Source organism: Vanessa cardui, chromosome 17 (assembly GCF_905220365.1).
Source record: "Vanessa cardui chromosome 17, ilVanCard2.1, whole genome shotgun sequence".
NCBI classification, from domain to species: Eukaryota; Metazoa; Arthropoda; class Insecta; order Lepidoptera; family Nymphalidae; genus Vanessa; species Vanessa cardui.
The window spans coordinates 7629127-7655810 of record NC_061139.1 but is presented as its reverse complement, the minus strand read 5'-3'; the positions used below and the strand labels follow the sequence as shown (position 1 = coordinate 7655810).

The 26684-nt window shown below is 37.8% G+C and overlaps 1 protein-coding gene across 4 annotated transcripts in view; it reads left to right on the top strand.

Annotated features, from left to right (window-relative positions):
• The first annotated feature begins 6336 nt into the window (after positions 1-6336).
• The window catches only part of LOC124536785 (long-chain-fatty-acid--CoA ligase 1), a 39911-nt gene continuing 19563 nt past the window's right edge, over positions 6337-26684 (top strand). The window contains exons 1-3 of one of the 4 annotated variants that reach the window (XM_047113379.1): positions 6337-6498; positions 13246-13525; positions 23351-23505. In XM_047113379.1, coding sequence (XP_046969335.1) covers positions 13318-13525; positions 23351-23505 — 363 coding nt within the window. In that variant the 5' untranslated portion in view covers positions 6337-6498; positions 13246-13317. Of the gene's footprint in view, positions 6499-13245; positions 13526-23350; positions 23506-24754; positions 25084-26684 lie in introns of those variants that run through there. The other 3 variants (XM_047113380.1, XM_047113381.1, XM_047113382.1) reach the window with 3 other exon arrangements.

Here is a 26684-nt window from a genome sequence, read left to right as displayed (position 1 = left end):
TAATCCTGGACAACAACTAGTATCATATACAATAAAAATAGGATATCAAAATGTAATTGAGATATATGTTTCGTGAGTATAATCGCGCCCATTTTCGTCTGGTTCCTGTGTCCCGTCAAAATTTGTGATGCGTTTCGTTTCTGTAATTCAATTTACAGATTTAGCAGTGCCAATTTACTCGCTCTAGTTCGACGCCCTTGCGAATAACATTGTTTATTTTGATGGTCTCACATGTTCGGCCCGAGTCAATATTTGGTTTCGTGTCGTAAGGATTGCAGCTCTAGAGTTTAACACGTCCTAGAATCGACAACACTGCGAATTTGTGTTTAAGCTTTTAGTCGTCGCCGAGTAATACTCAAAGATATAACGTTAAAATTAATAAAATAATCACATTCTTAATGCTGTTGCTATGTGAATGATAAATCAATCGCTACTTATCTGCATTTATAATAACGAATAGTTCGCATAGATTTTTATCGACGTATGACATCGATGATTCGATTCTGCAATCCTATTTTCAACCGACTTCAAAAAGGAGGAGGTTATCAATTCGTCCGTACTTTTTTGTTTGTTTGTTACCTCATAACTTTTAACTGGGTGGACCGATTTAGATATCAATTAGAATCTTAAGACATTTAAGTAGTCTAATATTTTTCATTTCATTTTACTCAGGAAGACTCTAAAAAATATGTTGATTACGGAATTATTTTTATTACTCTTTAGTGCATATTCATTTGTTTTAAAATAATGTTTGTTGTTTGATGTCGGTTTTTCTTTTTGTTAAAATTTTTATTTATCAATCAAAACGTTCGGAAGTGATATACGAATTTGATTAAAATATTTAAAGACGATATAATAACATGTTTACGTAAATCCTTTGACGGTATATTTTAAGAAAAGTAATAACACTCTATATTATACGTAAATTTGTTTTATTAATAAATAGAAACAGACCAACAGTAAGGCACGCGTACTAGTAAATTAAAATGAAGTTTGGCGAGTGTCAGGCGTTGCTGTCAGACACTAAGATTATTAAGTTGCCTCATTTGTTACAGTTCTCTTGTAGTAAGAGACTATATCTATATATATAAAATATTCTAAGACTAGAATATTATGACAAATAACGTGTCATTTAGTAGTGTACATGCTCAGAGTCAAACACAAATTCATTTATTTAAAATGCACGCATTACAGTTCCTTATGATAGTCAAATTAAACACTCCCGGTTAGGTAAAGAGAATATCCTGACCTCAGTAGAATCAGCGGGTCTATAGTCAAATTGATTATATTCATATTTTAAATATGAATAGAAATAGCCACAAGGCGATCTTTGCGTTCCCAAGGTGTGTATCAATAATAAACTCCCTAATTGTATACCTTTCGCACACAAGCGTTCCTTAACATTTTTCTTTCTCATATAATAACATTGACCCTGTATGGGTGAACATACGTTAGATTTTAACGTAAACACGCATTTTGACACATTTGTCTGTTGTTGGAAGTAAAAACTACATTCTGCTTTCAATGTATTCTATACTCTACGCTACGAACAATCATTCGATATAGCTAAAAACCTGTCCAAAGAATTCCATACCAATAATCCATGCCCAGTGTGCTCTACACTTGGTTGACTGACATCTGAAAAGTAGTCTGTCCTCTAAGGGGTGTGCATCCTCAGCTGATGTTAATTATCACATCACTGCAATCAAAACTGTACCAATACAGTTCTATATCATCTTTTGTCTCTGTCAAGCGTATGCAATGGCTCATTTGTCGAGATAGAGTTGAATTGCAACGACGCGTTTCGCCTAGGATAATGTTTTAATATCTAGATATTCTGAGTATCTATTTTCTTTTTAGATATAGTTATTTCTGCTTTTATCATATTTTTCCTTGTTTATTTTTTAAATATCATTAATATAATAGAGCTATTTTTTGATTTATTATACTTTATTTAACACAAATATATTACACATATCAATCAGAACAGATGAGAAAACCTGCCTGTGTCAGATGTAAATCTGCAACATATAATATGTATCAACGAAGCTGTTACTATGGCGTATCTGTATTGCCCAAATGTCTTTGTCCAAACGTGGAAGAAATAGAGATGCTAGTAGATTACACACTTTTTTAATTGAATTTGAAAAATGTTCTTATTCGATTATTTTTTCAATACAATGTATATTTTGGATACATAATTAAACATGTGGTACTATTATTTTTGTATGAATGTTTTGTGTGTATTTGAGTTTAGGGAACCTTAAGTTGGGCCTAGCAGGTGACATTGCGATCGAAAAGTACATACGATTACTATTTCATACGGATTTTTTACATATTGTTTTCATAATTTGTGTATGTACATCGTGTATATATATTTGTAAAAGATAGATCCCGCTCTGGAAAACTTACCATATAAAAGTAATTTTATATTTAAGAGCTGAAGTGGCCCAGTGGTTAGAACACGTGCATCTTAAACGATGATTTCGGGTTCTGACCCAGGCAAGCACCACTTTATATATACGTGCTTAATTTGTGTTTATAATTCATCTCGTGCTCGGCGGTGAAGGAAAACATCGTGAGGAAAGCTGCATGTGTCTAAATTCATCGAAATTCTGCCAGATGTCCATTCCATCAACCCGCATTGGAACAGCGTGGTGGAATATGTTCCAAACCCTGTCCGTAATGGAAGAGGAGGCCTTATCTCAGCAGTGAGAAAGGTACAAGCTGTTACTTTACTTTACTATAAAAGTAATTAGTAGTAGTCTTCGCGATACGATCAAATATGTAATGTTAATAAGAATTAAATCGCTCCGTGTCCGTAGAGATTTATCGTCGGTCAAACTTTGTTATGTTGTCGCAAACCTCATTTTATGTCTAAGAAAGCAATTCCGATTGCAATAAAACGGGATTCATCGTGACGTAGGCGTGCCGTTTATACGTACAATAGCATTCAGAATTCAAATCGAGTAGGAAATTGATTTTGTAACAGACGAATGAAATGAGATACTCTGTGGTCGGGCTTTGTGTAAGCCCGTCTGGGTAGATACCACCCACACGTCAGGTATTCCGCATTTAAACAGCAATACTCAGCATTACTGTGTTCCGGTTTGGAGGAAGTAAGCCAGTGTACCTACAGGCACAAGGGACATTTCATCTTAGTTGCCAAGGTTGATGACGAAGTAAAGAATGGCTAACATTTCTTGCAATAATGTATATGTCATTTAGTGCAGCCCATATTAGAAAAAAAAAGATTTTTTATTTAATTTATTTTTAATTTTAAATCTTAAGTAAATCTTAATTATCATCTACCTAGAAAATGAATGTAATGTTTTTGGGGTTTATGCATGTATGTAAGTACTGTATACTATAATATATAAAAATCTGTATCCATTTAGATACAGTACATAATATTTCTCGAGTCTAGTTGTTAAAGATGAGTAAGCCCAGCACTTAGAAGGCGTGGCAAGCACCACTGAATTTTCATGTGTTACAACAACAACAACAACAACAGCCTGTAAATTCCCACTGCTGGGCTAAAGGCCTCCTCTCCCTTTGAGGAGAAAGTTTGGAACATATTCCACCACGCTGTTCCAATGCGGGTTGGTGGAAGAAGAAGGTTCATGTGTTAAATTGGTTTATAAGTCATCTTTTGCTCGGTGAAAGAAATATTGTGAGGAAACCTGTATTTGACTAATATCAACGAAATTCTGCCACACCTTGGTGGATAATCAACCCGCATTGGAGCAGCGTTTTTGAATATGCTTTTCCTCAAAGTAGAAGAGGCCTCAGCCCAGCAGTGGGAAACCTTCAGGCTGTTAATGTTGTAATATTTGTCGTTATAAACCTATCATGATCCTGAGTGACACAAACTTTTAATTAATTTATTCATTACGTTTATCTTCATAATATCTTTGAATATAATAAAATTGGGAGTGTCTGTTTGTAATATTGAACAAAATATTTATATTAATTTTTTTTCATAAACATTTTTTTTGAATTTTAATTAACACCTGATTGAACGGCTGGACCGATTTTGACAGGACATTCACAGACAGATAGCTGATATACTAAGGAGTAACTTAGGCTACAACAATAAATTTTTGGTAATTTTAAACGTGTTTGTTTGAAGTCTTGGGCACAGCTAGTTATTATATATAGGTATATATGTTTAATATCTTATCTAAGTGAAACAGTTAAGTGTATTGCAAGTGCCTACTTGAATAAGAAATATGACGTCAATTTGATCAATAGGTATGATAAAATTGTAATTTCGTCCTTACAGGAAATATTTCATTTCGAGTATGAAGTATTAATGTTGTTTATTGATATTTAATATTAAAAAAACAGTAAAATCTGATTCAATCATAATTAATTTAAAAAATATATTACCTTCGTAAATTAAAAAATGTATATGTATATCGCCTGTATAAGAGAGATACAAGATACATATGGAAATTCAACTGGACCTCGTTCATCAAAACTTGTCGAGTTATTGACGGTAACATACGTACAAACGAAAAATTTATTGCAATACCTGACGGGACTGTAATCGGAAATTAAGACATTAAAATTAATGTATTCAAATAAATAATACAGGGAACGAACATATTATGAGCTGGAATAAATGTATAGTTTTTTAATAATTGTAGAGCTGGTTGTCTTTCATTGGGACTTTGTAACATGCCCCAAGTTTTCGAACTCTCGAAAAAAATACGTAATATTTTTCATTTGAATCTAATTTTCATATTTCGTAAATTTTATTGATGATGACGATGGTGATGTCGACCTGACTGGCTTTTGTCACGGCGGCCATCGCAAGCGTTACCAACCATTATTAACCATTGGCGATTTAAGGAATAGTTAATATTTCTTACAGCGTCATTGTTATGGGTAATGGTGACCACTTACCATCAGGTGGCCCACATGGTCGTCCGCCCCACCTATACCATAAAAAAACAAGTTTTAACAACAAATTTTAAGGACATATAGTGTACGCAAATGCAGATGTACTCTTTAGTGAGTTGAGGTTCAGTACCTGTATTTACGTCCTTTTTGAGTGTAACACTTCCATTTTCCAGATTTCACAATTGAGAATTTTTCGACGGAAGCCGCAACAACTTTTTATTCAATCTGGGCTTTAAAACCAGGATCTAACCACTAGGTAGGCAGTCACTTTGGATGTTCGCGTGGAAATTAGTTTAATTAATAAAACACAATATTCCTTTTAAGTTAAGATCAAAACACGCTTGTATATATTGTAGATTTATACTAAATAGACTTTGAATATGAGTAAAAACATCAATTATTTTATATAGTTTAGTGCCAGTTATTAAAGGGACGTAAAAACTCAGGACTTAAGTACCTACTGCCGACTAACCTAACTTAAAATAATTATCAACATGCAGGAAATTGCTTTCATTTAAATGCGAAAAAACTAATGTAAGAAATCTCATATTAATTCTTACGGAATACGCTGATGTTTAAAGAATTACATTTAAAAAAAGTAAATTATGACCGATTTTATTTTCTCTCGAATTATAAATAATAATAGTTTGATATGCCTGTACTATTCAACGTGCCAGCTATACTCGTATATGATTCCTTCGTACATTTGAACGACATTTTGCAAATCATTGTTACACAGCTCTTATTGAAGGTGTTATTGCCATTTGTATGGTATGTGTGGGCATACCTATCTACATCTATAAAATGATCGCTGTCTTTTATGAAGTTATCGTGCAAATATCGCTGAATGTTTTGACATGAAATTGTTTCAAAGAAAGATTTTTGTATTTAAAAATTGTATATTATGTATTCTAAATACTATATATATAATATAAATTAATGTAAAGCGTAGCCATAGCAACGCGTGGCTAGCTCTACAAGTAGCTTATATAACCGAATTAAACTGTTCAGACTTAGGTACTTACTTGAATGAACTATAAATTATGCAAACATTGTTCATGTCTCTTTAAACTATTATTATTTAATATGAGAATTATAAAGCTTATAAAAAAGCAATAACTGATGTATTGCATTAAATCTACAAGCCCTCAAGTTCTGAAGTTCTGGACACTATCACGATTTTTCAATTTATTTGAAGGACAGCCTGCGATAAGTTTTAATTAAAATGATATGAATATCACCCCGAATGAACCTGTTCGTCGTCGTTTCATCATTTTACAGAACAAGTCTGGACGTTTCACCATATGAAATGACAAGGCTATTAACATTCAAGAAAATAGACTATTAATTGTTGGAGAGCTGAAGTTGCCATAGCCCGTGTCAACTTAAAAGAGAGAGGCGGCTAGGCAAAGGCTGGGGAGGCAGCGTGCGGCAACATGGAGTCACATTGTCGCATTGGACGGCCGCCGTAACGGCCGCGCGTATAGGCAGCGCACGCGCATCGGCGCTTGCACTACGAACCACGAAACACGATACGAGTGACGATCGATAAGACCGTGATAAAAACCGCAGTGTTTGTAAATTCCGTAGGTAATGTGCCCGCGCAGCTGGAATGTCGTAACGATTTCGCTGTCGTGTTTTTGTTGTGACTCTCCTCGTTCGTATCAACGCACTACAGCTCGAATGAGTTTTTTAACGTCTACTCTTCAACGGCCCGCTTGTTTGCTATTGTGCTATTTGCAATGATTGTTTACTCTCCGACTAAACAACCGGTACTTAAATTACTGTGAATTGTCTGAAAAGTACTCGACTTATATTGGAACGAATGTTTCGGGGTAACAACTACGGAAACAGAAAAATTGTAACTTGGTTAAAGTATATTTGTAATTGTACGATAATATTGAATAAACATACAACAATCGAACCTGAACTAAATGAATAAACTACACGCTTTTCAAGATGGGAAGGTTCTATTTACAAGTCGTATTTCTGCAATCTCATGTCACATCGCGAGAGCGTTTCGCTGTATAATAATGCACTTTATTACTTGAAAAGACTCCGTGCAAGTAACCATTATTTTAATAACAACTGTTGTACACATAAACGATTGCGATCGTGCCTTAGGCGATCACGATGCTCGCTTTATGGTTGAAATTTGATCTACACGTTTGTGGGTCAAAACGCGACTCCAAAGAATCTTTGTTCTATTCATTCTGAGAACGTGTATACTTTATTTGTCGTATGAATGAAACTCGGACTAATGCGCTTTCATACGTTGAAGAAAGTAGTTGAATAATAGTACGTCTGACAGATTATTATGAGATCTGTAGGAATTTTAATGCGATTTCATTTTATCTATGTTTCATTGTGTGTATTTCACAGGAACAAAGACATATTATCCGTATGATAACTTAGATGTGTTATATTTTACATTTTATTTTTTAATTTCTATCTTTCGTTTAGACGATTCGTTATTAATTTAATAGGTGGTTCAAGAGCTTGTTTAATGGTAAGTTAGTTGTTCCCTAAATGGTTTTTTTAATCAATCAGTAATACCCTCAAATTATTTTTTTTATTTGCAAACAATTGAACACCACATAATAAACATCCTTCTAATACAAAGGCTTTAGTTTAGTTCTTGTTCATTCATCGTATCACAATTGATGCGAGGTTTTATATTCATTCGCGATCTTTTCTCACGTCACTCGTAGGCTTTGATATTTTGGACATTAGGCTTCCCTTGAAAGCACTTCTAAAACGAGAACAAAAATAAAAGCACGACCCGACAGACTCTTTCATGTAAAACCTCGCCTCGCCCCTGACATAATCTGACATTAGCCTTGAAATAAGACTAAGTTGACATCTCATTGACCTTTTTTTTTAATAACTTGAACATGCATTAATAGAAGTAGAGCTAATGTGTTATTAATATGTAATCTTGTTGTATGTCGGTGTATCTTTAAGGTTTATATAAGGGTGTTAAAACAATATACGTAGTTGTATTTTATATATATAATTTGTAATATATAAATCAATGAATAATAGCTAAATTTAAATCGTTTGTCTAAAATTCTATTATTGCAGACCATTAAATATAAAATAAAAAAAAAGTTTATTTTAATAGACCTCACTTATTATACAGGGCGATGTCATAAAAGCCAAGCACTAAAAATACTTCTAAGGAGAATTACCATCCATCGCAAATAAATTCATTCTTGGCAGTACGTTCTGAGAAGCCGTAAAGACATCCTGCGTATAATCCTGTCCTATCGTTTCAAGCCTGGCGGTTGGCGAGATGTAAAACTTTAACCTTGGTCTTACTTAACTTACGCACTTTACGATTATTAATTTGATGGATAAAGTAGATTTTCGTGTCGCAATACCCTCTTCATTAATTGGATCACGCTGTTACATTATAGTTATTGTCAGATTTTTAGTTGTGATAGATTGACTCAATATTAATCTCAAATTATAAATTACTGTATGGTATTCTTAAATAATTACGATTTGATCGATTAAGGTCATTTTCAAACAATATATTTGAATTTTAATAAATGTGATTTTAGTTTGCGTTGTATATTTAATTATCACTCTTATACCATCTTGTAAAGATTTTTTTACTTTCGTGATAATCGATAGCTCTGATATTAATGTACATCGAAAGTAACAGGATGAAAAGGGTTGCTTTTAACCCCATACACGTGAAAGAGATAGTAATATTAAATCAGCTCAGCGTAGAAACTGTATTTCAATATCCAATAATATAAATACCGCCTACTAAGCTTTGTACAAAATGCATTGCAAATACTGTGTGAATGTGTCCGTATATCATTTTGTGAAAGCAGCTCTTTCTATGAATCGTTAAGGATGTCCTGCAGATCTTTAGACTTGTTCGATGCCTACTTTACGTTAAATTACCGAGTTTTGTATACAAGTGTCGATAAAAATAGATGGACATGCTTTGTATTAATTTTCACTACATTCTATTGTATATTATGTAAATACGGCGTTCATATAATTCCATATACCCAACTCTTTTCTGTTTTAAGAATTATGGTTATTAGATATTGTACCACAATGATAATATTACGTAAATTTTAAATTATTTTATTAATGAAGGTAATAATTCCATGATATGACCCTATTTGTTAAATATTTATATATCATTTCTACTTAAATATTCCATCACATGAGTCATAGATTCAGTACCGTCCGTTTTATATAAACCTTCCTCTCATAATATACTTACAAATTTTTAAAAGTCTATTTATTATTTTTTACAAGTTATGCTTAACATTGATTAATAATGAAATCAAATCAGGCTGCAAAAGTAATTTCATATATCGTTAAGCGTGCACAAAGCGGGTAGAGTCGTTTGCGGACGTGACTCAGTGTCGTGGGTGCCTCATTTCGTATGCGCAAGCGCAACGCCTAGGAAGTGCATTCATGTAATAACAAGACTCGCGGAAAACCGTGCGCGAAATGATATTAACTTGTTTAACATAAAGCAAATATATATTACTATACTTTCGGTTTTAAAGTTTATTTGTTAACATTAACCGACTTCAAATATGGATAGTACTCCGATACGTTTACAGCTCTTAATTTAAATGTGCGTTATTTTACAGATTTCAATTTTAATTATTCTTTAATTCAATTAGTCTGTTTCCTAGTTATGATTATGTATATTAAACTTAGCAGTTGGTTTATGAAAAACAAAGCACATTGTTATTTCAATTTTATGAACAAATGATTTATTTTAAACTAATTTTTAGTTCTTATTGTAATATAAAATATAATCACATTACACGGCAATCTCTCGTGATATCAACACTTAAGATGCTTAAAGTATTAACCCATTCTCAACACTCAAGATTTTATGATCATAAAGAGTATATTTTCTATAAAATATAGCGAGTAATGAACGGTCTTGAGCGTTTTATTATATCGATTATAGGAATTTGTAACTTACGCTACTTTATCCTTGTATTAAATATACTTTTTAAATGTATTATAAGAAAAAAATTCAAGCGGAATAAAACGTTTGTACATTAATGCACGAGTATCATGTTAAAGTAATCGCCACAGATAATAATGCAAGTTCTTTGTGATTATGGAACTACATTTTAGGTACAGACTGAGTATATTCGAATTGTATTTATGTTAGGCGAAGTTCTGTTTATTCTCATACTGATTTTGAATGTTATTATCGAATACCATATTCTATATTCAAATAAATATGTATTTATTTGAATATAGAATATAGTACTCGATATTTTTATCTTTGCCATTTGTTTTGGTATCGTCACATGAGTGATTGTTATCTAAACAGCTGACTTAATTATTCTTATTGTTTATTTTAAATAGTAGCACGGCACACTTGGATATTATCGGCAAAGAAAGCAAATAACGTGATAATTGAATGAATAAACAAAATTACAAGCGAATGAATTTCTATATTGTAGGTACTTGTGTGTTGTTGATATTTAGCCCTTTTATATTTATAATTTTTAATCCAAGTTTTTATAGTTTTAATAAAGGAAATACTATGTATAAAATAATATGCTATAAAATCTCTCTAAATATACGTAATTTTCAAGATTGTTTTGCTTTGTTTTAGTCATTTATATATCTGATAAAATAAAATAAAATTTATATATATTTCTTGTTCACTAAGTTCGTTAACCTTTACTACTACTAATGGACATTGAAAATTGCGTACAAATATAGGCGGCCCGTGAACAAGAAATACCCGAATAATAAATTCGATCTTAGATGAATAAATAATCTAAAATGCCATTCATAACAGTATTATTATGTGAAATCGTAAAACCTTATCTCGAAAATATGATTCGATTTTTAAAATTTTAAAAAATATATTCAATTAAATGTCATTGAACTCTATCAATATTTAATATTCGTAGATAAATATCCTCGCACGTTAAACGAAACGCGATGCCTCTAACAATCGAAGATGTCTCGAACAGTTTCTTAGATTCACGTCTGTCATATCACTTTCCATTAACGGTAAATATTACTACGACGTGACTATGAAGTAATTAAAACGGTCCGCGAAAACTTCGTGGCTCTTTTAACTGTAACCGCGGTTCTTTAATAAAAAAAAAATAATGAAAAAAAATTGGCAGATGTTGAATTGACGGTTAAATCAAAACACGACGCAGTTCGTCGACCTCATAACAACTAGCCGCTCGGAAACTGTGTCAAAATTTCTGCACTCGGATTCGTAGTAGGTAAGCGCTCGTAATACGGGTTCCGAATTTAATTTCCGTTTTTTTTTCTTTAATTTAATGATAAATATATACACGTATTTTTTAATCATAGGTTAACTGACCTTTTATATGTACCATTAATGTGATTTTTTTTGGTAATAAACTTGGTTGAGTATTTTTTTCTAATTCTGTATTTTATTACTGAGTTGAAACCATTATAGAAAAATATATAGAAACTTTTTAGTAATCAAATTAGTCTAATCAATTATTATTTATTATCTATTAAAGAGATTATATTTAATATAAATTTTTACGTAAGGGTGATGACATTAATGTTACGGTAGAACGGGTTCCCGCGAAAACATCTATATGATTTTATTGTTTCGTGAACCAGATTGGAATAACAGAACCACCGTTAAGTGTGAATGTTCCAATAGCGGAAACGACTGTTAGATTTGTATTGCAGGTTTCATTCACTATGCTACATAATATCAGCTTTTACACGCTTCGATTGTAAATACATTACTGGTGCATTATAAAATGTTATGCTGCTAAATTAAGTGACCCAATTCAATTTACAATTTTCAACCTACGTAATAGATATTTAAATTTGTAACCTAGTTTTAAAATAGTAAATATCAATAAGGAAAACCATTTTGATCACAATAGAAACAAATGACAAAATGACGGTGCCACCGAAAGATCCGAATAAAAAATCAAATTTTTTCTCCATTTCCGGTTATTAGAATTAATAATGTCAAAAATCCAATCTCTATATTACTTTAATGCATTTGTTCAATAGCTACGATGGAACGTGGTTTGATTCTAAAATAAATAAGCGATGCGTTCGAATAGCTATCGAATATAATACAAATATGTACTTAAAAACCATTACGGTACTTTTGAATTATTGGGTCATAGCGAACTCATCACACGGTTGAGGATTATCCATTGTTTGTTTGAATAATTTGTCGGCTGTCGCTGGCCTATCTCATGATCTATAGCTTGCATATTTGTAATTTAATCTATACCCATTGTGCAAGACTAAACGAAGAACATGACGCTTGCATATATGTATATAGATGAAGTATGTAGAAACGTTTAAAACTATTTAGTATATAATTAAAAATGACATTTATTTTTAAGTTCTTTATATTGTTTTAAATAAATCCTCGTTTACATTTATTATTCTTAATGTTACAAGAATAATTATTTGATTATTTTTAAATTTTATTGTTTTTGCACGTTTTAATTGTATATACGGACGTAAAACCGTTCTCATAAATTACCCTTTGTAATACATAAAGGTAATTTAATTTTCGTCCAGTTATTGTGAGCTAATTTAAACGACCGTAAACATTTAAATACAATATGATAATATATCATTTATGTTTACCTTAAAGTAATTGAAGCGTCAGTCATTACAGTCGCGAAGGTTGCTGTGATCTTTTTATGCGTTAACGGTGATTTAGTCGAGATTTTAAAGCAAATACTTATTTATGTGAGACAGCTTTCCATTCAATTAGGTACCTATTTAAAAAATAATTAAATTTTGACGCAGTTTAGGATGTTTGGTAAATTATAAAATGAAACTCTTTTTTTGCGGTCGACGAGATAAACATTCGTAACAATATATGTATAGTGACTTTTCAGATTAATAAACATACATACATATTTTATGAATTATGAATCTTTTTTTGCAGCCAAAAGCAGCCACAACGCGTTTTATTATGTTTTGCATTGAATTTATTAAATTTAATAATTCTTTTTTTAATTAGACAATATAAAAAAATCAACAATGTTTCATTTAAATGATTCATAATTATACCGTTTTAAATTCACTCACTAGTACCCATACAATACACAATACGGTAGATAAGCGGCAAGCCAATGAAATCAGAAGCTAGATTAGTTTCAGATATCAACTAGTAATGTTAATGACCCCCTCAAGGCCAAAGGCCCCCTCGAAATGAATCTATATAGCCTTTTAGTTTTATGGATTTCGTTTCATTCGACAACAAAATAATCGATGTAGAATATCTTTACGACAATCGCTCGTGTGTATAAATATAGGTCTTAATAAATATATTTTTTTTTAAAACAACAGCCGAAGCGAGTCATGTAACTGTTGTGATACGAAAATGTTAACACGGCTAGCGGTGTGATATAATTGATAAAAATGTGTAACAACAATAATAAAATGGGCAGCGGTAAGTTTGGACTGAACGTAAAGAAGGACAAAGTGAACTCGACGGAGGCTAGCAAGACTGAGTTTAGTGTTAAGGAAAAATGTCGCAAGTTGCAGAAGAAACTAAAGAAGACTGATACAAAGAAGACTGAATCTAGTTCCAAGGAGAAGACGATTTGGTGGAATCAATGCAGCAGTTGTAAGTAATATTAATGTTAGTTAAACTACGTGGAATATATATATATAGTTTATAATCTAGTTAGATTGTAAACTGTTGATGAATTAAGAACGGAGCAATTTGAGTTGAAATTTAATTCGATGGGTTCGTTCATGTGTCATTGTGTCATGTCATGTGTGTCATTTATAATATAAAGTAAAGTAAAGTAACCACTGCTGAGATAAGGCCTCCTCTTCCATTAAGGAGAGGGTTCGGAACATATTCCACCACGCTGTTCCAAAGCGGGTTGGTGGAATGTTTATAATTTGTCGAGTTCATAATCTGGCTAAATCTATATATGTATATATAATAATAATAAATTGGAGTGTCCGGTCTATACATATAATAAATTGGAGTGTCTGTTTTTAATATTAAAAAAAGCGCTTGTATACTCAATGCATATGTATGTGTACACGGTACATATACCAAAACAATTTTTTTACATCTTTTGTCTGTCTGTCTGTCTGTTTGTTCCGGCTAATCTCTGGAACGGCTGGGCCGATTTTGACGGGACTTTCACTGGCAGATAACTGATAAAATAAGGTGTAACTTAGGCTACAATAATATTATTTTTTGTCAAATTCAAACGCGTACAAGGTATCGGACATGGCTAGTTAATATAAGCTAACGACATTTATTCAATGACATATTTTAATAGTTCTCGTTGTTATGCCTGAACTCTTCAAACCGGAACACATAAATATTAGGTATTGCTTTTTGGTGGTAGAAAAATTGATGACCTTCAAGTAATTTAAAGAAGATAGTGAAAAAACACGTGACTCTATTCAAAATAGCAACTAACGGTAAGCGGCTCAGATGCTTATATATGTCATCGTGTAATTGTAAACACCGTTAGTTTATAATAAGTCTAGTGAGTTTACGATAGAAGTGCTTTTACCGTAGTAACATCATGAGCTGACATAAAATATAAACGAAGCATTGGCTTTATCAGAAACAAATCGCTTACAATTTAAATATTTACCATACTATACCAATAATTATTTAGGTTATTTTGATTTAATTATAATTAACTGCTGACATGCAATTAAGGCGATTGATGTAATAATCATGTAACATTTTTTTTTTTTTTTTTTATTACGCTGGAAAAACGCTTTGCGCGCTTCCCCCACGTGATGGAAAGTGGGGGGGTGTGTGGGACTCCCCGGAGCCCTGAACGCCGAGTGCGCCCAAGCGGGTTTACCCACTAAAAAACCAGCGGTACCCTCTCCGTCTTTCGGCGGACGCCACGGGATCGCTTACGCATGCTACCGTGACGCCCTGACGGTCGGCCCGCTTATACGGGCCTTCAACAGCTAGGGGGGATTCCCAGGGTACTGGGACCCCCTCTGGTCCCTACGGCGCCTATTGAGGCGGAGGGAGAAGATGCGCGTAGCGCCTTTTCCTTCTCCCCGGTCGTCTTCTGCGGAGCGAGTCAGCGGCGGCATATTTTTCCCGCTCCCGCTCCGCTGCTTCCTTCTGCGACATGACACTTTCGCAGAAGGAGCGCATCTCTGACCAGCACACCTCGCTACCGAGCATGGTGTTGATAACGCTCGGTAGCGAGAGGTCTCCGCCCATAGTCGCCGCAAGGATGTGCCTCTGGGGCCCCCACGCAGCACACTCGTACAGGGTGTGGTACGACGTGTCCACTGGCGCACCACACTCGTGACAGGAGGGTGACTCCTCCCGCCGCGCTATCCCGTGCAGGTACTTACCGAAGCATCCGTGTCCGGTAAGTACCTGCGTCATTCTATACGACAGTGTGCCGTGCTTCCTCTCGACCCAGCGACTCAAGTGGGGACGGATCGCCTCCACTGTCGCTAGGCCCGCCGTGGGAGTCCCCAGATCCTCCTGCCATCGGGCGATCAGGGCTTGCTGGGCTAGAGCCCTGATCCGCCCGATCTCCGCCGACCCTGGACGGTCGCCGCGGTCCCTCGCCTCGACCCGGAACCGGTACACTTCCGCGAGCACCTCCGCCTGGAGCTCCCAGGGCGGATCGCCCGCGAGAAGTGTCGCCGCAGTCCACGACACCGTACGGTACCCTCTGATGCCTCTCACCGCTATGACCCTCTGCGGCTTTCGCAGCAGAGCCCGATTTTTAGCGGTGAGGGCGTCTATCCAGATCGGGGCACCGTACAGCGCCATCGACCTCACTACGCCGGAATAAAGACGCCGGCATAGCGACCCCGGCCCTCCCACATTCGGAAGGAGGCGACCAAGAGCGGCAGCGGCGTTGATGAGCCTTGGACCGAGATGAACAAAATGCTGCCCGAAGCTCCATCGTCCGTCCAGGATCAGGCCCAGATACTTCATCTGGGCCTGCACCTTGATAACCGTCCCCTGGACGGTGATACTCGCCCCTCGTGGGGGTCCTTTTCGTGGACCGTGAAAGAGGAGGGCCTCCGTTTTGGATATGGAGACCCTCAAGCCCAGCATTCCCATGCGGTCCACGGTGAGAGCTGTTCCGACTTCGGCAAGGCGAGCCGCCTCCTGGAAGTCCCGTCCAATCGCCGTGACGAGAGTGTCGTCAGCATAACACAACACCCCCATCCCGGGAAGGACGGGAGCCCGCAGGAGCCAGTCGAAACCGACGTTCCATAGAATTGGGCCGAGGACCGACCCCTGTGGAACGCCGCAGCCCACTCGATGCCGGACGATCCTCCCATCGACCCCCGCCCAGAGGATCTCCCTGTCCTGGAGGTACGCCTCCAGCAGTCTCCTCAGATAGGTCGGCACCCCATGGTATCGGAGTGCCTCCCGTATCGTCTCGAAAGGGAGACTGTTGAAGGCGTTTGCCACGTCAAGCGACACAGCCAGGACGACCTGCCCCCGGGCCACCGCTTCCGTCGTCCGAGTCTTCAGGGCATTCAGGGCGTCGACTGTCGATCGGCCCGCCCTGAATCCGTACTGCGCCTCCGAGAGACCCGGACCGACCTCCTCGAGGTGCTGAACGAGACGGGCTGCGAGGACCTTCTCGAAGAGTTTTCCCGTCTCGTTCAGCAGCACAATTGGCCTGTATGCCGAAGGGGAATCCAACGGCCGACCTTCCTTCGGCAACAGGACCAACTTCCCTTCTTTCCAAGGCTTCGGAAACTGCCCGCTGCACAGACACTCGTCGAATAGCTCCCGAAGCCTTGCACCTAGGTATTCCAGGGCGTCGCACAGAATACGCCCTGGAACCCCGTCCGGACCCGGCGCCGTCTTCCTGGCCCTCAAGCGACCGAGGGCCATTTCCATCTCCCGCTCCGTAATCAGTGGTGAAACCACTAAGTCTTCGGTCACGGAGCGGGGCGCCATCTGCGGAGGGACGTGCTCGCCTGGATGGGGGAAGAGTTCCCCAACCAGGCGAAGGAGGAGTTCCGGTGGCATCGTCTCGATGACGGGGGCGCCTTGGGTGCGGAACTTCCCGCGTACACCGCGGTACGGGCGCCCCCACGGGTCTCGATTGAGACCCGCCAGAAGTTCCTCCCTGGCCTTCTCCTTGGCCTTGCGTATCGCCAGCTGCAGCTCTTTTTTCAGCTGGCGATAGGCGTCCAGCAACTGTCCCTCCAAATCCGTGTCGAGGCCGTTGCGTCTTCGACAGCGGACGTAGGCCCTCCGTGCCCGACAGCACGTCGCCCGAAGGTCGGCGATTTCGGGCGACCACCAGTATACGTGTCGGCGCGGAACTCTGCGCCGGGTCCGAGGCATGGCCGCATCGCAGACTTCCTTGAGTGAACTGCGCATCCGGCCTGCCAGCTCCTCTGCGCTGGCGCCCTCCCTCCTCGCTGCGGAACCCCACCGCTGCACGATTGCGGCCTCCTTGACCAGCTCTCGATCGACCTGGCCGAGAGACCACCTCGGCAACGTGGTCGGCACCCTCTGGGGTTCCGCCGGCCTGCGAGAAATGGAGATCTCAAATCGGATGTACCGGTGATCCGATAGAGTCTCCACCTCCTCCTCCACTCTCCAATCAACCACTCTGCGTGCTACGACAGCAGTAGCGAACGAAACGTCCACCACGGAACCCCCGTGATGGCGAACGCAGGTGTGAACCTGTCCCCTGTTGAGAAGGGACAGGTTTGAGAGCAGGGCCCACACCTGGACGGCCCTCCCTCGCGGATTCGTGACAGGGTTACCCCAGGCACGCGACTTCGCGTTTAAGTCGCCGAGAACCATTATCGGTTTCGGCGACTGCCTGGCCACCGCAGCTCTGACCAAGCCGAGATAGGTCTCGAACTCAGCCAGGCTGCGGTTAGGGGAGAAGTACGTCCCGACGACGACGTACTCCCCCCACCCCACGACTACGTAGCCCGAACCCCTTTCGATGAGTGAGAGGGGGGGCCCCGTTCCGCTCCTCGTGAGGACCGCTACGGTGTCGTCCAAGTCTCCCAGCCAGTGAGGTAGGGGAGGGACGTAGTAGGGTTCACAGGCCACCACCAGGTCTACCTGCCACTCCGCCATGGACTGCAGTAGAAGATCCTGAGCCCCGGCGCAGTGGTTGATATTCGTCTGAAGGAAGCTGAAGTCTGCGCTCATGTTGACATTGCAGCTTCCTCCTCAGCCTGGCGTCGTCCGACGTTATTGGTAGTCTGAGTAGCGAGGGCCACCTTACCTTTCGTGATGGGGGGGCTACATTCTTTAGACCCCATCACGTGCCCGGAGGGCTTGCCGGCGTCTGCGCATACTACGCAGCGCAGCTTCCCGGTACATGTAGACGATTTGTGTCCATCAACGCCGCACCGGTAGCAAAGGCTTCCTCGTTCCGCACTGAATGGGCAGAGCAACCTTGTATGGCCTAGACCCATGCACTTGTAGCAGCGCAGAGGGCGCTGCTCCATCACGTACACTCTGGCCGAGCTCCACCCAACCAAAAGACGACCGGTGTCAGCCAGCTTTTTTGCCGCAGTTATTGGACAAGACACGAAGACCATACCCATGGAACCAGGTCCTCGTGAAATATCCCCGCACCTTACCGTTTCAGCGGGGCAACTCCCCTCGCGAACGACTGCGGCAATAATTTTATCTTTAGTGACGGAGTCGTCTAACCCTGTCACCTTGATGTCCACCTTTCTTATGGGGCGAGCAACGTTGGCCACTCCATCCAACACCGTACGGAGCTTGTCGGCTAGTTTCTCTGCCTGTTCCGTCTGTGCTTTCGGCAGCTCCAACACTCTGGCCCCCGTCGCTGAGCGTCGAACTTTGAGCCCACCATTGATCCCAAGGTCTTGGAGTTTCACGCTCTGCTCAGCGCGCTCCAAGACCTGAGCATACGTGATGCCTTTCTTCTCCGCTTCCGGCTGCAGAGTTAATACCACTGCAGCTGTACGAGGCGCGGACAGCTTAGGCTTAGTTGCTTGTCCTGCCTTAGGCACCATAGGCGCAACTGTGGTGGTTGCAACAGTCGGAAGGGAAGCCGGCTTTCCCTTCTTTCCCTTTTTAACCACAGTGGACCAGGACACCTCCTGGACCATCTGTGGCGGAATTATCTCCGACGTAGGCTGGACGCCTGAGGGACCAGCAATAGATGCCGTCGGAACAGCAGGTGGCGCCCGTTTTGGCGCGTGTGCAGCTTTCGGCGGTGGAGCAGGCTGGACAGCCTGCGTGTAGGGCGTAGCAATCTGCTGCGCCACCTCCCGCCTCTTATCCGCAGCTAACGGAGGGCGATGTATTTTTGCGGGAGGCAACCGTTCCTCTAATGCGGCAAACCGTGCGTTGATCATGTCGCCGACCGAAGAAATTATGGAGGCTTTAAATCTCTCCATTTGAGCATCCTGTGCCGAGCCGGAAGCATCACTTGCCCCTGCCACCTTGGTCCGCATTTCTGCAAACTCGCGGCGATGAGCCTTTACCTCGGCCTTGAGGCTGTCCACCTCTTTGCGCAGGCGGCCATTATCGGCACGGAGCTTTTGCGTCTCCTCGGCTTCTGTCCGAGCTGCTAAGGCGTCTACAATGCCCTGTAGTGCAGCCGCCGACTCCTTCAGCCTCTTTGCAAAGCCACCTTTTAAATTGGTGGACTTTTGGGCCACCTCCAAAATTAGGGCTGCGCTTCGGCCAGCTTGTGCCCGGAGTTCCTCTGCTCCCATCTTCGTGGGATCTTCGGTGTGTACATCCGAGGATGAGGATTCCTCGGAGTGCACGACAACCTGTGGAGCGTCCTTTCGAAACGCCCGACTACGCAGGGACCGCTCGAAAGCCTCCTCTCTGGCCTCGCTGGCCTTGGCTTTCAGCTCAGCCTTTGCCCGAGCGAGGCCACTATCCCGTCCTTTAATTTAATAATTGAAAATTTAGAGTTGCTTTCCCGGAGTGGTCCTGCTGTCTTTCATTATGACGTATGATTAGAACTAGGCTGCTCATGAAAAATTAAATAAATTAAAATTACCAATACTCCATTAATTAATAACCATTGTATACCATTGAGTGGAGATGGCCCAGAGGTTAGAACGCGTGCATCTTAACCGATGATTGCGGGTTCAAACCCAGGCAAGCACCGCTGATTCATGTGCTTAATTTGTCTTTATAATTCATCTCGTACTCGGCGGTGAAGGAAAACATCGTGAGGAAACCTGCATGTGACAAATTTCAGAGAAGTTCTGCCACATGTGTATTCCACCAACCCGCATTGGAACAGCGTGGTGGAATATGTTCCAAACCTTCTCCTCTAAGGGAGAGGAGGCCTTTAGCCCAGCAGTAGGAATTTACAGGCTGTTGTTGTTGTTGCTGTTGTTGTATACCATATGTTCAGTTCAGCATGTTCAGAAAGCTTGCTAAACATTATCATACAAATAATTCAACTCATAACTATAACAACGCGTGTCCGTGTCTGCTGCTATATGTACCTATATATACAAATATTCTGTATATAATTATAGTACATAATTACCATACAGTCAGCGCTGGCGTTTTTTAATTCATTTATTCGATTAAAAATAAATGATTTCTTGTTTGTATCATTGCAAGACCAGCTCACCCTTGAAGGGCCGTCAGTCTCGTTACGCTCTTTGAATATACAATGAGGGGAAATTAGATCACCAAGGTTCGAACTTTTGAAATCGAACAAGTACCATGAGTTATTCAACGACAAATTATCGAGGCCAACACGACCTTAAACGTCGCCTTCAAATTATATGTGGGCCCTTCTAATGCCTACTCATATGAATTTCGACATTGACTTTTGCGAGTTTCATAACCATAATTTCTATTTGATAAAACATTGCAAAATATCATGTGATAAAAATATATTAAGTAAAACTAATGTAACGCTAATGGTCTTTATTGTCGTCGTAAATGTTGTACTCGCTGTGTATTTCTTCTTACATATAATATTATCTCTTTCCGTCTCATATATTTGACATTTGCAAGAAGAAGACAAAGCATAATGTAACAATACATTCGCCAAACGACGTTTATTATTAAGAAGCTGAAAGTATTCGTTATGTATTATTATGAAAACAAAGAATAAAGATGCGAATATTACAGCAGTTTTATGTTTGTTAATGAATATTATAAACTGATTATAATTACATTTTTAGGAGACAGTATTTAAAAGGTCTGCTTTAACAATATTCAGAAGATAATACTATAGAACTTGTACAATATCTAATTTGTATGCTGTTTAAATTAAATACATCAATACTTGAAAATTAGTCATTAAATTCACTTACAATATTACGACCTGTTTGATGTTGTATATTAAATCCACATTTGGAATTATTGTTAAAAAAAATACAACATTTATATTCATAACATTGGTTAAAATGTATTTTATTGCGTATCGTTATTTATTTTCAATTTTGTTTGTGTATGTTTCTTTTACTCATATGTGTATGCTTGTCGTAGAGTAATAGATGGCAATTGCAATTCATCTACTTCACGACAAGCAACGTAAAAGTATGTCAGTGGAAAGCGCGCGAGAATCCCGTGAAATCAAGTCGCTTACACGACGCGGGCACTTACACCCCAGTGCCCACTTTCTAAACTAGCTGCACTCTCAGTTTATGGTCCAGGAACTTGTCTCTAGACCGCATGAAAGTTGTCTTAGACGTTTCCTAGTGTTTGAGATCATAAGTAAACTCGATGTTCGATTGCGGTGACTTTGTGCCGCGTTTTACTAGTGAAAGAAATTTAGAAGAAATTCATTACACTAGATAGAAACAATGTGTACGCATTTCCTTGAAATAAATGTATATTTGTATGAGATGGTTCCCGAAAATGGTTACTTTCATTATTAATGTTGAAATTGGTGACGAAGAAATGTCAACAAGTCTTGAAAATAGACACAATATGTTAGATTTTGAACGCATTCTCGTTACTATCTGTCACCAAAGTTTTATGTGGAATTTTGATCAGTCTAAATATTTAATTCTATTTTATATGAATATATACAGATAAACAAGACTACAATTGCAGTTTTTATTGCCCTTTTTGTATTAAGACTTTTTTTTAAACATAATATAACAACAATAACAAAAAACTGAGATTTTTTTAACTTAATTTGTCTTCCGTATTATTAATGACGCCTTGAGAACGATCGTGACGTTTTACTTAAAAATATACTAAACATATATTTCACGACATTACATCGTTTTTTTTTTCTTTAAGATTTCAGCGTATCTTCATTAAGAATTTTTCGATTGACAGTAAAGGTCGTTGTAACGATCATTATCGTAAGTACAAGCCTCGAAGTAAGTCTTTTAGTAATTCTTAATGAGAACTGTCATTATTGTATCTCCCTTTTTGGACTTACCAACATGTCAAGTTGATTGTCGATTCAAGATTTTATGGCACATATCGTAAACAGCTTGTTGCTAGGCGTGATGTATGACGAACGTTTATTTTATTGTTGACTGTTCCACGGGTGCAATGCTGATACCAAATATGCTACAGATTTTTTATTGTTTCTTTACCATATTGTCCATATATTATATACAAAAACTTTGCTCTCAAATCAATCTATCTATAAAGAAAACGACATCATAATCCGTTGCGTAATTTTAAATATCTTAGGACAAATAGGGACAGACAGAGGTGAGCGACTTTGTTTTATAGCATGTAAAGAAGTTTAATATGTTTTAAGAATAATTTGTAGGAGGACAAAGACTATATGTGTAGTAAATATTTGTAAGTACTTCAAAATAAAAAATAGCTATAAATAAATCATGACTACTCTGAGTGGCAGTGAGTATGCTAGCAAAATTCTCCCATTACAAATCGCATTTCCGTTTCTTTGAACAGAATATGAATCCGCCAGAATTTCACTAAAATAGACAACACTGACAAACTATTTTTAACTTTTGTCAAGGTTATAGCTTAAATCGAATACAAAGTTGTAATGTAGAAATACAAATTATTTACACGGTTTGTTTGCTTATTAGCATCTTCTGACCCACAGACATTTCATACTTAACATGGCTAAGCATGCAAATGGGCTGTTCCCGTTCCCGTAGGGTCAGTGATATTATGGAGGAGAAGATACAATAAGAGCATAAACGTTAATGGTTGCAAATGCATTTTTTTTTTCATTAAAACCATGGCGGAAAAGTCAAAGTCCTTGAAAAAGAAAGACCGTAATCTACAAGATTATCTTCATTCCATAACTGTATCTGTATTTAAACTACAGCAAGATACCCACCCAGATTTTGAAATACCTTCATAATTTAAAAGTGTTTGTAGGTTTTAGATGAGCAACTGACGTTTTATTTGATAAAACTAAATTTCAGGCACGGAGTTTTTTTCTTTAACTCCTATATCAAACTATTTAATTCACATCATTTATCTATATGTTTAGCTTATATTTATCATACTTACATACATCTTTTTTCGTTACAGTAAGCGAAATAGACCAGTACCTATGGATGGTTGGGGGTTCTGCCGGCGCCTTAGCGCTCACGGGAGTTGCAGCCGCTTCAGCATTCTATCTAAGTACGCGTCCGAAGCCCGAAAAACCTTTGGTCACGTTACATGAACAGAGCTTGCTTGAACCGGTAAGTGTTATTATTAATATAGAATAAGCTAGGAATTGCATTGTGATGAACTAGAAGTTACAAGACCAGGAAAGAAAGGGATATTGATAGATACTGTCTATATTTCGTGATAAAAAGCGCCTTTTTAACTTATTTTTCTTAGTTTTTACGACTTTATGGTATTTAATAATATAGTAGATAGATATTACTTACATTACTAAGTTTTGTGCTTCAGTATAATTGTATTGTCATCGAGATATAAATGCTTAAAAAGCGTCGAGTTCGGAGAGAGAATTTAATTATTCGTGAATGTAATTTGATTAACTGAGTCTCTTGTTAATTGTTCTCGGCAGAACCTTTGACGATTTAAATTTGCTTGTAAAAGCATCGTCCAATAAAGTTTATTTTTGTTATTAAAATTCTTTAAAAATAATTATATTACGGTATTAATAAAGTACATTAAGTGACATTAAAAATTCGAGATTTATAAAGTAAGTGGAACGGTGTTCGTGCAAGACAATGATCGTAATTAACTTTACTGATATGCAACTTTGTAGTATACTTATCTTAAATGCTTCAAAAAGGCAGTCTTAAATGCTTTAGCGCCACGAAATAAGGAAATCAAATTGAGTTGTAATTATTGGCGACATGTTGTCATGTACACAAAATATGGACGGATATCTAGATAAGTGACTAAGTATTGAATAATTTTGATAGGTATTTAAGTCTGCCCCAGCGATATTAAGAGTTAATAACCGATAGTAGACGCTTTGTGTGATAGACTATTAGGGTTTAATGATCGATAAGACACAATTTTTATTCGTAATTTGTATATAATCATAGGCATAAATAACATCGAATTCTAATTGTTATTGCTTATCAATAAAAAAAACGTTCAGATTATCGATCGAATGTATAGCGTTAAAATTTTTATTTTTATTTAAATGCCGTAAATACGCTATAAATAAGTAAAATATCTTTTTCAACCTTGAATGCAAATCTTAAGGAATATTAAAATAAACTAAATGTCAACCGAAAGGTCAATGATCGGAATACTTTTATTATCTAGAGGTAAGAAATAATTTTACCCGCAAGATTCACCATTTCCCACCTGATGTATCACATGCTGACTCCCGAAGGAGTTCCTTATATCTGTGTATCAAAGTTCAAGATGTCCTAAACCGAAACGTTTGAATTGGCAGAGCGCATCTTCGAGCGGTATTTTTAACTCATTGTGCCAAGAGCTGCCCTGCCTGTTGCTCTCATGTCAGTATTCAGAACTCTTTGGCGAAAGTGACGAGGCCGATAGGAACCTCTAGTTATAAAATCTAAATCTTACCCTGTATCATATACACGTCGAGATTTTAAGTGTTTTGTGACTTAAGTGAAAGATTTTGTAGCGATTTAAAGATACATCGTGTGTGATATCGTTGAATGGCGCTGATTGCGCAATGAATGTCAAATGAGTGATTAAAATAAATATAGTAAATTGTGCGAAGTGATAGAAGATTTATAGCTATGGCGTGCTGCGATTGCTGCATCGGGGTTGCCCCGCTTCGACCTCCCATCTCTCTGAGCGATCAATCAGACTCCGTCAAAGTAAGGATATTGCCGCGAAATATAATTAATATTTGGGCATAATTGTTTTTTAAATTATGCAATAACGAAATCGTTAATGATTTTTATTTAAATGCTTATTGATTATGGGAATGATTTCAACTTATTACAGTTAATGATTTAGTATACGTACGAGTAAATATTTTTTAAGACTACGTAATTTTAAGTACGTAGGTGTTCAAATATATGTAATAAAAAGTAATATCGTAATCTGTGTTGGAGACATTGTTAATTGAATTGCGATTGTTGGCAGAGCTCGGTATAATTTAGCTTGAGATCGTAGGCCTCGGAGTTGAAACAATATATGAATAAAAATATAGTCGCTTTCTAGACCCTTCTATTTTTACCGATATCGAAATACTTTAAATAATACCGATGATATTACATACGACTCAAAAAAATAATTAAATGATTTTCTCATTAGAACGTTATCATTTTTGTCTGCAATTAAAAAGATTAAGAAATAAGAAATAATAAAAGTGTTTTAACATAAACATCCTATACTAATCGAGAATTGTAAGTTCAAAACCTAACCTATCCTAATTTATTAATTTATTTTATTCATCTCATCTTCAAAAGTAAATAAAAACGTTGAATTAAACCTGTATGTATATAACCTGATGAAATTTTCACATGCACCTCCCAGAGCACTTTGAAATAAAAGTACGTTTGTGCACAGTAAAATTTTTACGACGATACTTTAATGGTGATGAATAGTATTCTAGATAACTATAACAATTATGAGTCAAAACACTCACCTCGCGATATTAGAACAGTTTCAATTATTGTTGTTTATAATTTAGATTTTTATGTTCAGTTTAACTCGCGCCGGATTGATTTACAGCTCTGCATAATGTATACCGAAATCCATTAGCGAAAAATATAAGATATTCTACCGCACATATAACTCCTCGTCGAGTCGTCCGGGAATATTTATTTTGCACAAGTTCGCTATGAGAGCTATCGAACGCCACGTTAATTTTATAACTATGTGTCATAGCTGTAAAGCGTAGCTATTGAACCCTTCCTGTACTAATAAAATGTATGTTTAGTTGATAGCGAATTAGTTACGTTAAACTTTTAAGCGATGCCTTCAATAGTCTTAACTGACTATATATTTGACGTCAAACTGTTCGGATACATTGATATTTGATATTTAAGATCAAATTTGAAGTCTGAAGTTTTATGTACCTAATTCTTCGACCATACGTGCTCAACATAACAAAAATATTGAATTGGCGTTATTCATCCTCCTGCCCATTTCCCAATTTTATTTGGGGTCGGCGCACCATGTCTTCTCCTTCCATACTTCTCTGTCAGACGTCATCTCACAAGTAACATTCTATCTAACCATATCGTCTTTTACACAATCCATCCATCGTTTCCTTGGTCGTCCTCTACCTCTATATCCATCCACATCCATGCTCAAGGCCTTCCTCACAATATACCATGATATATTGAATAGGCATTAATCGTATTATTTTGTGTTTTAAATCGCAAGCCTTGCTCTTTATTTCTGTATTTTTGACAATTATATTCATATTTTGATAAATTACTTGGTAGTAGGGCTTTGTGCAAGCCCG